At 46.8% G+C, this 12,618-nt stretch overlaps 1 protein-coding gene across 5 annotated transcripts in view; it reads right to left on the reverse strand.

The window, feature by feature from the left end:
• Positions 1 to 12,618, reverse strand: part of Fmnl3 (formin like 3) — a 54,956-nt gene that overhangs the window by 19,942 nt on the left and 22,396 nt on the right. For all 5 annotated transcript variants that reach the window (XM_047548623.1, XM_047548622.1, XM_047548621.1 and 2 more), the window contains exons 2-4: positions 3,710 to 3,793; positions 1,410 to 1,490; positions 1,061 to 1,137 (exon numbers count right to left, since the gene is read on the reverse strand). In XM_047548623.1, coding sequence (XP_047404579.1) covers positions 1,061 to 1,137; positions 1,410 to 1,490; positions 3,710 to 3,793 — 242 coding nt within the window. The remainder of the gene's footprint in view (positions 1 to 1,060; positions 1,138 to 1,409; positions 1,491 to 3,709; positions 3,794 to 12,618) is intronic.

Consider the following 12,618-nt stretch of genomic DNA (forward strand, 5'->3'; position numbering starts at 1 on the left):
CCTGTGCTGCTTCCTTTGTGAGTAGTGCTGCAGCTGGCTACAAACAGGTGTCCCCTCCTGCTGAAGAGCCCCGCACAGGCTTGGCCTCGTGGTGGACAAGTAGGCTGCTGCCATGACAGGAGAGGAAAGGCCGATGATGTCATTTGGCTCTTTCCACCTCATTCTTGGGAAGCTCAGGGACCTGTGGCTGGCATATGCCCAGCTACCCCATCCTACCCTAGGCTCCACTTCTCACCATTCATGCAAGGCCCCTCTATCAGGAGGGAACCCCTGCTTGCAGTTCTGTATCAGGTGTCCCTAACTATTCCCTCTGCATGTACACACACATTCTGTGTCTCCTTTTTGCTACACATACCATTGCTGGTTACAGTTTCATAAAACTAAGGCATTGCCTTCTTTCACTGTACCTCCCTGCATTAGCCCTCTGCCTGTTCAGCAGTTCTAGTTACCTGACTCAGAGGCTGGAAAGAAAGACTCACATTGATCCTGGGAGCCCTGTCAATAGTTGGCACACAGGATCTGTGAATACAGAAGACATTCAACTCCTGGCCCCACTACTTTACATCTTCTTTCTTGGTGCTTCAGGAAGTTTCCTCTGCTCATGAACTAAGACTGTTTTCTCCTAAATAAGCAAATAACTTTCTGGGCAAAGAGTGCAAAAAGTCACTGAATAGGAACTAGGTCTCAGTTACCCACTGGAATATGTTTCCCCCACCCTCAGACTTCTCTGGGCCTCGCTTGGCCCAGCACCAGGCCACAGGCAGCCTCCACTGTCAGCCGTTGTGGGAATGTCTTCCACTCAAAGCCACAGGCTGAGGACCCCAGGAGAGGCCCCAAGCTTGCCAGAAGCATCCAGTCAGCTGCTGGCAGAGTTGAAGGGAACAAAAGCCAGAAAAGGCACAGTGTGATGCTCTGGGGAGCCAAAAACCATTCAAGAGGCAGCTTTGTCCTGTGGCTGGGAAAATAAACAAGCAAATCATCCTCAAAGGACACGAGATTATATGTGGTAGGCAACACCTGGGATCAGGTAGAAAGACTGGGATGGCCAAATCTGACTTACCCAATGTGGTTGGTACGAAGTGAGATCTCCAACTCCCTTAGTACTTTGGTTGACTCCTGCACTCTCCTCCTGAACTTCTGTAAACATGGAATTTTCTGTCACTGATGTCCCCCCATCCAACTTGCAGTACAATAAAAAGGGCAGAAAAGGAAATGGAGGGGGTACAAAAGTGCAGTTACAGACCTCCCCTCCAGTACTGGGCCGGTAGTCCAGGCCCCTAGCCTCAGGGCCCAGAAACCCACCTCCCATTGTTCAGATGATATCCCAACCCCATGGCAAAGGGTTTGAGCCCAAACCCCACAGGGCTATGAAGGGCAGCAAGTCAGGGCCCCACTGCCTCATACTTCACCTTCCGAGTTACACTGGGGTCCAAAAAGCTCTGGAGTTTCTGGATGTAAGTGTGGGGGGGATTCTTCACCTGGAATCGTTCCTATGAGAAAAATATGCATATGTGTAATTATGTGCACACACAGAATCACAGGGTAAAATGAGGAAACTGAGGAAGGAAAGTGCCCACAGTGCTCAACCTGAGGGGACTCCCAGTTGTTACCTGTCCTTAGCATTGCCTACACCATAAGTGTTCTTCTTTGCCTTATCCCACCTGTTGCTATCTTCTTGTCCAATTAGGGCTCCCTGAACCTAAAATGCTTTTCTCTGTCAAAAATTATTTTAAGATCTCCAACTCCTTTAGTACTTTGAATGACTCCTGTACTTGCTAAGAAGATGTGGCGTTTCAGAACTGGGAATAATACACAAATAAAGATAAGACTAAGAAGTGCTGTTCTCTGCCTGGTCAACTTCTGGCTAAGGTTAGGAAGACCAAGGGGAGAGGAGCTTGGACTTGTAGAACCTAGCTTTCACAGCTCCAAACCCTGAAGTTGGGACTGGACTGGTTTTGCAGTGGTAACACAGCTCAGGGCTGCAAATGCACTTTTTGCTGCTTGCTCAAGCCCCAGGTGCCATTTATCCAAAGCAACCTCAAATGCTGAAGGTTGCTTTTCAGCAAGGTCACCTCTCAATCGCCTCTCAATCCCCTTCTACACAGGGAACAGGACTATGCCCTTCCTACTTTGACCCAACCCCCTCATCTGATCCAATAGGAAATTCAGAAAACAATTTAGCATTCTGGTCTGATAAGGGACTCCACAACTGAGATAAATGAATTTGGGGTGGGGGGTCAAAAGGGTTCAGGTGAATGATGTAATGTTAGAAAATAGACCTGAAAACAAATGAAAGGGGAGGGGAGAGGAAAGAAAAGTCTGAGAAAGCTGAAATTACATGACCGAGAGAGAGAGAGAGAGAGAGAGAGAGAGAGAGAGAGAGAGAGAGAGACAGAGAGAGAGAGAGAGAGAGAACGCCTGTAATCCCAGAGACCCAGGAGGCTGAGGCAGGAGAATTTCAAGGTCAAGGCCAACCTCAGCAATTTAGCAAGACCCCTCAGCAACTTAGAGAGACCCTGTCTTAAAATAAAAAGGACTGGGGATGTAGCTGTCAGTGGTAAAGCACCCCTTGGTTCAGTCCCCAGTAGCCACCACAAAAAAAAGAAGACTGAGAAATCAACAATTAGAGAATCTCAGTATTAAAGGACTGCTGTGCTTCCAAACCCAAGCAGGTGCTAACCAACTCTTCTTAATGCAGAAGCCAAAGAAACTGGACTCATTGGAGGAGGAGGAGCTTGAAGTAGGACATCTGAATCATAATTCTAGCTCAGGTCAAGCAGCATGACTTGAGAGACAGTGGAAGAGCTTGCCTGAGCCTAGTCCTGCCTCCATCACTTACTAGCATTAGGCACTTTATAGACCCTTGGGTTCTTCATCTGTAAAATGCAACCAGTGCCTTCCTCAACAGGTTTTTGTGAGAATTAAACGAGACAGTTTAATACATGTAGAGAATGTGATACACAATCAGCATTCAATAAACATTAGTAATTATGATTTTGTTCAGAGCTTGAAAATAATAAATTTGTGACAAAACTCATGGGAAGGTGCCAGGTAAACACATTGCCCACACTCTGTGCCAGTTACTTTTATACCTACCAAGAGATAAAAAAGTCAGTTCTTTCAGCCCTGCAGACAGGCCTGAGTTCAAAGACTCAGGACCTTAAATATGTGCAGGGGAGAGTCAATTGGTAGATGTTAGAAGGCCTTGGTTCTGAGCAAAACAATGATCTCTCTTCTCTTCTAGCTCTAAACATGCTTCAGGTACAGAAAGCTGCAGTTGTCAACTGTTATTAGATTTGGGAACAGAACATTTGGGGACTAGGGCACCTCAATATAGAGGCTTGCAGATAATGAGAAACACTCTGCTATCTGTAAAGTCTGGAGCAGAAGGAGATAGTTTCTTAGATACCCTACCAGGCAGAAGTGTCAACCTTGGGAAATGCAGAAACAGGCTTTGCTGGGAAAACTACTGGCCTGCTCTATAGCCAGTCCTACACACCTTGGCACCACTGCCCACGGGGAGAAATTAAGACAGCCCTATGTGGGAGGTTGGCCTATGAGCTCGGTTATGAGAATCTCCTTAGAACAGAATATCAGCACAGATTGAGGCCAAGCCCTGGTTAGTGCTGCAGATGATGCCTTTGGCCTTGTTGCCACCTTGTCCAGCCCGACACAACTCCCCACTTCCCTGCTCTTCCCAAACCAGTACCTGGTCACAGATCAGATCCCATTTCTTCTCATTGTCATACTGCCGTAGGAGCCGGGCCTTGTCAGGAGGTAGGTTCATGGAGCTCTGAGGAGAAAAGCTGCATCAACAAGCTGAAACCTCCCCGACTGGAGGACAGAAAGGCTAGACCGCTCATACCTTCCCCTCCTAGGCCATAAGACTTCACCCTTATTGTTGCTGCTAAGGTAGGCTCTGAAGGGAAGGAGAGTCTTCCTGCCTCCCCATCATATTAATTGAGTTTGTCTGAGCAAGGTTTTCTAAAACAGGTTGTGGAATCAATTTACTGAGTCAATATTAACTTTATTTCAATGAAAATGAGCAGATTTTTTTTTTACTTTTTTTTTTTTTTTTCCTGGTGGTGCTAGGGATTGAACCCAGGGCCTTGTGCTTGCAAGGCAAGCACTCTACCAACTGAGCTATATCCCCAACCCTGAAAATGAGCAGATTTAATAGAACAGAGCCGGTGGGGTGGTGCACAACTATAATCCCAGCTACTCTGGTGGCTGAGGCAGGAGGGTCACAAGTTGAAGGCCAGAGTGGGCAATTTAGCAGATCCCATCTCAAAATAAAATAAAAAGGACTGGGAATGCAGTTCGGTGGTAGAGCACCCCTAGGTTCAATCCTCAGTGCTAAAAAAAGAGAAAAATTGGAATAGAATAGAAGATATCAGGATTTACTGCAAAGGAAGCACAAGAAATGCTTCACAATGCTTCCATTTCTTATATTTCATGTATATATACATATGTTTCATAGGCACATAGGTCATGCTGTAAAATGTACTTAACATGAAACAGGTCAAAACTTTGAAAGTGGGCTGGGGTTGTGGCTCAGTAATATAGCACTCGCCTACCATGTGTGAGGCACTGAGTTTGATATTCTGCATATGAATAAATGAATAAAATAAAGGCCTGTCAACAACAAATTTTTTTTTTAAAGATTAAAAAAAAAAAAACAACTTTGAAAGCAACCAGTTTAAAACTCATTTAAAACTTTCAATTTGCTTTTCCACCATGACTTGAGAGATGGACAACTTTCCTATGCCACACACTTGCACAGGCAAGTTCTGAGTCACCCAGGGCCTAGAGGTAAAGCTGCCACTTTACCTCTCTTCCCTGAATCAGGATGCAAGTGAATGAGAACATCTGTGCAAAGCAAACTGCTCAAATATTTTTAGAAACATATTTACAAAAGTTTAGGACTTTAAGTATTAGCAGCAAGTTACTTATGACACCTCTCCCAATTAAGACACAGCAGTAGCTTGAGGTAGCTGTAATCCCAGTGACTCGGGAGGCTGAGACAAGAGGATCACAATTTTGAGGGTGGCCTCAGCAATTTAGCAAGACCCTGTCTCAGAATAAAAATGAACAAACAACTGGGGCAAAATGCTCCTGGGTTCAATCTGTAGTACCATGCACACACACACACACACACACACAAAGTCACAGCAGTATCAAGAACCCTCCTTGAGGGGCTGGGGAGATAGCTCAGTCGGTAGAGTGCTTGCCTTGTAAGCATAGGCCCTGGGTTCGATCCCCAGCACCAAAAAAAAAAAAAAAAAAAAAAAGAACCCTCCTTGAGATCATCTAATGTAGAATACTGAAGGACAGCCTAGGAATCATTTCATTTTACTCTTTATTATTTATTATTTGCTGAATGAATAGACTTAAGTAAAGTGTTAAGTGAGGCCTGCCCATGCCAGTCTTCTTTCCCCTCACGTATTCCCTGCAGCTTCTCCCCTCTCTCATCAGTAGGGCTGCCTGTGCCACCCTTGCCTCTAAAGGCAGTCTGACACTTTGATCAGATCATTGTACCTTGCCCACAGACCTGAATCAAATATGATCCCCCAGTCAAAGTGCCACCACCCTCTGAAAACCTACATGACTGTCTTGGAGCCAGTCTCTCCCCAGCCTCCTGGAGAGCCAACCTCTCATCTGTCTCCTCTGTCTACTGCTCTGTGTCCAGCTCCCACTCCCTAGCATGACCACTTGGTTTACCTCTGCCCACTCCTTGATATCCTCTCATCCCTAGGGGACATGAATTATGTGTGCCAGGGTTAGAGGAGTCACATAGGTTCTACATTATTCCAGAAGAATCCAAAGAATCCTGGGAGGGGGTCTTGCATTTTCTAAGGAATTTGAGGATATCCTTAACTATCACTTATTTACCATACCATCTATTTATTGTGTACTTATCTCACATATGATTAAACCCACCAGGTGTTCATTTCACTCCTAAGGGACCATGTCTATTTATTATAGTCTCCCACTCTGGCATGCACCCAGTAGAGGGTAAGCTGAAGATAAGTTTAGGATAAATTAGGGTTAAGAGGTCCCAGATAGCTCTGGGATCGTCTACTGGCTAGAAACAAGGTTACTAAGTTTCAAAGGAAGCAGGGTTGAGGTCTCTAGTTGGAGTTTACAAATGGAAGAGAAGTGGAGAAGGCAAGAAGAGGAAAGAAGGGGAGGAGACCACCTCATGGTACCTCTCCCCATGGTTATTTTTTTATGCCCCACAAATCTGCCTTAACATCCACAGGAAAGGGGTAAACCAAGTCCTCCCCACAGCCTGTGCAGCTAACAGCAGGAGGAATAAATGCAAGCCTACGCTCTCCTTGGAACTGCTTTGCTAAGGGCCAATCTCAACATGTTTGTTTAGATAACAGGACAGAAGCAGGAGGGCTTAACAAATAGGAACTCAAAGGTCTAAGGCAGGCCCAGAGCAGATCTCCAGTCAACCTGGGGCCGGGATGCACAAAACAAAACTGAGTAGACACAGTCACCAGTGCTGGTCCTGGCTCCACACATCCTGAGCACATCACTGTCATCTGACTGCTTCTCCCAAGTATGTGCCATGAAAATAGGCTGCGTTGTCTCCCTGGGAGAAGCTGCTGGGAGAGGGAGGGGCAGTCTGTCGTTACTGTGGCAGACCTCATTCATGTCCTGTCTATGCCAACTTCCTATCTTGGCCAACACTGTCAGCTGCCACAGCATCATACTTCCCCACCAGGTGAACTGGTGATGAAATGCTTGATCCTCTCTGAGCTTCCAGACTGGCCAAAGTCATGCCTTTTGGGAACCCTAGTCTGAGAGCATGGAAGAGACAAATCTGGGGCCTAGTCAGACTTTAGAGTCTCAGAAAAGATGGACCCCTGGAGTTGGAAAAAGGTGGCAGAAGCAGGAAGCAGCCCTAACCATAGGCACACATCTTTCTGTCTTAGAACTTTGGGTAGCACTTTTTGGACAGTGGCCCCAGTCTTCTCTGCTTCTTCAAGGCTGAAGTATGATGGTTGGGCAGGCAGAAATCCCCAACCTCCAGCATTCTCAAAAGAATCAGGTCACTGACTATGGTGGGAGCCACCAGCCATGGCAGCAGGACCAGAACAGTTCTCTTCCTGCCAGACAAGGCACAAAGGCTCCTACTCCACCTGATAATATGTGTGACGACAGGGCTCCAATGTCCTGAGGAAGTTACTCTACCCGTAGGAAGGACAACTTCCTGAGTTCTGGAGACCGCCAGAGCAACCCTGACACAGTTCTGGTCTCAGTCAAAGGCTTGTTTCATTTGTGAAGTTCTTGCTAACTTCTCAGTGAGATCTTCACTAAATAAGGAAGGCAGCAGTTTTGTTGGAGAGGACAGGGCACTGAATATGGAGCCAGAGGGTCCAAGGAAGGGTCAACTATGGAACTTCAGTGAACTCATCCATAAATTGGAGATAATCTCACTACTTCACAGGGCTTTATGAGGATCAAATGATAAACAACGTATGTCTGTATGTGTTTGGAACACTGTGGTTGTTGACATAATTCTTTCCTTTTTCCTGAAAAGCCTGTACAATGTCTGACATCTGGGGACCTGCCCTCTTGCTTCTGGCTTGTCTATCTCTGCTCCTGTCCCTCCTTCAGCAATTGTTTCTCAACACTCTGGCTACAGAGTAATCCTTTACCCCTTCTTTGATCCCTCCATTTTCCTATAAGGCTAGTAGGCAATTTGAACAGTACCATCCTTAGGGTTAGGGAAGGAAGATCCCAGGGATGCAGTAGGGAAGACAAGTCACAATACCAGACAGGAGAAGGGGAATATGAACTCAAAACTGAAAGCAACTCTGGGACTGATTCTAAATCAGAGGGAACCAGCAAGAAGCCTAGTAATAAAAACCCATAACAGGAAGAAGTCAAAAGGCATGGATCTGATGCTCCTCCAGCAGGGCTGGAGGGCCCTGCTGCGAGTTTGGGGCAAGGCAGATTGCCTGCTTGGTGGGTTCCATGTGAGCAAGGGCCCAGTCTCCCCAGTGAAGTTTCCTTACTCCCTACCTGACCCCTATTGGCCCCAGTGAAGCCAGGGAAGAGGGAGGTAGCTCTGCTTACAGAGGTTCCCTTCTCCTTCCTGCTTTGACCCCTAGCCCATTTAGCCCCTCCCCATTTCCTCCCCATTACAGGAGAAGGGAAATGCTGGTGCGGTTTGGAGTTTCCTTCAAAGTTGTGGGCCTTGCTCTAGGACTTACCCCTACTCTGCCCGTCTTCTTGTGCCAGGCCTGGGGAAAACCCAACTAACAGAAATAGGAACCACCAAAAATTCCCTGTTCAGCTCTTTCTGTTGGTTCCAGTTGATCATGATAAATCTTAGGAACAGAGATAAATATGGCATAGCTTCTCTGAGAGAAAGGCAAAAAGACTTCTGAAATATTCCTGGGAAATGAACTGTGGTTGCTTTAGGGAAGGCCAGCAAAGAGGCTGCTTGTTTTCAGCAAATACAGAAAGTGAGGTGGGAATTTTATTTATGTTTTCTCTCTTAGAACCACCTCCTATCAAGTTTTCTATGACTGGACTAAGTGGGAAGTCCCAGTGGGAAAGCCTAAGCCCCTGTGCTCAACCCGTTCTAGATTTCAGCTCCCAGGATGGAAAGCCCTAGGAGCTGAAATCTAGAATGACCCTACAGGTGAAGTGAGGCACTATATGCCTCTCAGCATGCCTCTGAGCCCTACTAAGTCCTCCCTAGCATCTGCTGATCAGCCCATTGGACAGATGAGCAGAGATGGAAAGCAATGAAGAGGGACAATGCATGGGAGTCCAGGAAGCTGCTGCAGAAGGAGCTGAAACACAGAGTTCCCACCCTGTTTCTACTAGGATCCCCCTCACACAACAAATCTGCCCCCCAGGCCAGTTATGAAGCGAGCAACACAAGGCACAAAGGACAGAAAGTCAGAACATCAGCCTGCCCTCCACGTGTGTCTACTGATGGGCATTGCTCCTAACGGGTGAGGGCTCAAGGAGGTAGAAGGCACCAACTCCAGCTTTGGCCCCTTGGCAGCCACAGTCAGCCCTGCCACAGTAGCTGCTCCCAGACAATGAGAGTTATTTTCAGCCAGTGTTCTAACACAAGCCAGCTGGCCAGTGTGCAGGGCGGGAGTCCTCTTCCACCCAGCCCGCCCAGACAGCAGGCTGGCCAGCCAGCCCAGCCCATGGCCTTCAATGCTGCCACCCTCCACGTCACTATTTGTTTATCTTGTTTTAGCACAACTCCCCAAAAACTGCAATTCTGTCAAAGGGAAATCAAAAAATCAGAATTTGATCAAAGGGCCAAGAGCTAAAATTAAAAAAGGTCCAGACATGGGAAGTACAACCAGCCCCTGAAAACACCCACACTTTTCCCCAGTCCCACGACTGGCTGCAGTAGCACAGGGGAGGAGATGAAATGGATGGATGGCCAGATCTCACTGCAGAACACTGACCCAAAAGCTGGCTTTGCCGCCACATTGGGAAGATGAAGCTCAAAACCACTCTTCTCTCCTGCCTCCCTCCCATCCTCTTCTCATGCTCCTCTCCACAGCTCAGGTTAGAAGAACTTGAGACAGTCTAGAATGAGCCTGAATCAACTGCAAAAGGTCTGGGTGAAGAATTATCTATCCTATAGCAGAAGGGAAATCACTGGAACAGTCAAACACACTGGAAAGACAGGAAACCCCAACCCCTTCCCCTTCTTGACAGAATGGGGGTAAATATTCCAAGCAGCCCCCTGCATGACAAAGAGTCCTAATTAGGTAGGGTTGGCCTCCCTGGACTATAGGCCTCAGATCCCTTTCTATCAAACTCCTCGCCCTCAGCAGTGCAGATCCCTCCCTACTCCCATCTCCCTCACATGGGTTTAGTACAATTCTAGTCACACACAGAGATTTCTCTAGGGCTACCCTGTTAGATGTCTGGGAAAGTCGCTCAGGTTCCTTACAACAGAGGCATCATCAACCGGGTGCAGTGGCGCATTCCTGTAATTGCAACTTGGGCAGGAGGATTGGAAGTTCAAAGTCAGCCTTAGCAATTTAGTGAGGCCTTAAGCAACTCAGTGAGACCCTGTCTCTAGATAAAATATTAAAAAGGGCTAGGGGGGTTGGGGATATAGCTCAGTTGATAGAATGCTTGCCTCGCAAGCACAAGGCCCTGGGTTCAAATCCCCAGCCTCACCAAAAACAAAAACAACAAAAAAGGGCTAGGGATGTGGCTCAGTGGTTAAGTGCCCTGGGTTCAATCCTTAGTACCCACCCCAAAAAAGGCATCAGAAAAGTGGATGCTCTTAAGTGTCTTCAGTGACTTGAAGTCATCATTTTGGGGACAAGCTGCAGGCTCAGAGGCATGTCTGGAGAACGTGCTTCTGTGGTCACTGATGACTCTATAACCAGAAATGACTTGCTAAGCAGTTATGGGCCAAGTTCCTGAGCAGCCTGGAGGAAAAAGAAATGGATTCGCCAGATGTCTCTGGCTGAGTTCTGCAATTCACACCAGGGAAGTCAGATGAAGGAGAGGTCCTAGAAGGCCAGCATCACTCAGACAAAGAGATGGCTTTTTCTAAATATAGTTAACACCCATAAGGACTCTTCTTTACCCTGGAAGTTTCCTCTATTGGATGTTGAGAAGGTAAAGGAAGTTGATCATGTCCCCAATGCCAACAAAGCACCAGTTCTCCCTCTGCCCCACTGTTGGCCTCACACCTGACATCAGGTAACCTCCACAGGTAACCTGGCTTTGAGACGGGTCCTGAGGCCACCTGTTGCCTACCAGTCAAGAAGTATACACTCTTGGATTGAAGAACTGCTGTTTCCCAGCTAAGCCCCCAGGCCCTAGCTAAAAAGTCACCACATAGCAACTTGATCTGTCTGTTGGCTCCTCAGCCCCTCCTCGTGGTTAGCCAGACCCACACACTCCCCAGTTACGCAGAATGGAAACTATTCCACTGGGGGCAGCTGGTTTTCCAAAGCCAAGGAGCCTTGGGGCAGAGCCTCACATCTTCCTGCAGCTAAGCAAGGTTCTTACTCTTTTCATGAGGCCCTGTCCTTCAGCCTGGGAAGCCCAATAGAGGACACTGTTTCTGGGGTCATATCTCTTTCCCTCCCATATCCCAGTCCATCTCTCAGAGGCCCAGTGAATCTACTTCCTGAAGCATCTCACCTGCACCTTCTCCTCCATCTCTGTCACCACCTGGATGGGCCTTCATTGCTCACTCCCAGTCCTCTGGGATAACTGAGGCACATCTTAGCTGGCACATCTGCTTCCAGCTCTCCCTTCCCTACTTTCCTGCACACATGGAGGGAACTTCCAAGTAAGTAAAACAGATCACGTTTCTCCTTGGTTCAGAAATATTCTTTATCATTTACACAAGAAAACTGAACCTCTTGGCTGGTGCTCTTAGTATTTAAAGAACGTTTCCTAGGTTAAGATTCTCCACAGGCTGGCCCAGCACCTGACCAACTTCATCTTCCCCTACTCTGGACTCTCTCCTGAGATAGCTGTTCTGCCATTCCCTAACCCTAGTATTTGTTTACTGTTTCCCTGATCTCCAGAATTCCTACCTATAACTACCTAACTCAAATTCAACAGTTCTGTGACTACATAACCTAAAACAATCAGTCCCTTGAAAGCACCCAGAAAATCACTGCAGACATGGGAACTCATACAAGAGATTAAACAGACGAGCAGAGCATCTGCCCTGAAGGGTGTGAGAAGAGAGAGAAAAAGAGAGAGAGAGAGGCGGAGAGATATTCTTAGGAAGTGGAATTTTGCCAGCCAATCTGTTCTCGGGCTAACAATCTAGGTTGTAAAATGGTGTGTGTGGGGGGCAGAATAATGGTGGCAGCAGAATGGCAGGGGAGAAATGGGCTGCAGCCTTATTAACCCATTGTCCTTCACCCCTCTTCTGAGTTCCAAGTATAGTCATATGTGAAGAACGATATGGCAAAGACCTACTTGTTATCCCCCAACCTCTCTCATCTTCCTTAGTAATATGCAGTTGAAGCCTTCCCATGCATTTAGGTATGGCTATGTGATTCTGTAGGATGTACATATGTATGTGAATAGTAGTGTATATAACCTCTGAGAAGTGTCATTAAAGGGAAGGAGTATACCTTCTTTTCTCCTTTCTGCTTCTAGTTGGTTGGAATGCAGAAGTAATAACTGGAACTTCAACAGCTATTCTGGACCATGAAGTAACTTCGAAAATGAAGTCTAACAAGCGAGAAAAATGCCGGATCCCTGATACTATGGCCTGTTAGCACAAACTGAATGTGTTCCATATAGTGTCTTTTTATGTGTGTGCTTCCTCTGTTCATAACTAGAACAGAAACTCCTTGAGGGCAGAAGTCATGCCTTCTTCTTCGTCTTTTTTTTTTTTTTTTTTTTTTAGTAGTACTGGGGAGTGAATCCAGGGACCCACGCATGCTAGGCAAGTGCTCTGTCATTGAGCTACATTCCCAACCCTCCTTATCCTTCTCTGAATCATATGCAGACACTTAATAAATAATTGATTGATTCTTCTACTACCTTTCCCACCACCAAGTCCCTTGTTCTATCCCCTGGTTATCTAGGGGCAGAGAGGATTCTCACCACTGTCCTTGCTATTTCTGGACT

The sequence above is a fragment of the Sciurus carolinensis genome, chromosome 4 (assembly GCF_902686445.1).
Source record: "Sciurus carolinensis chromosome 4, mSciCar1.2, whole genome shotgun sequence".
NCBI classification, from domain to species: Eukaryota; Metazoa; Chordata; class Mammalia; order Rodentia; family Sciuridae; genus Sciurus; species Sciurus carolinensis.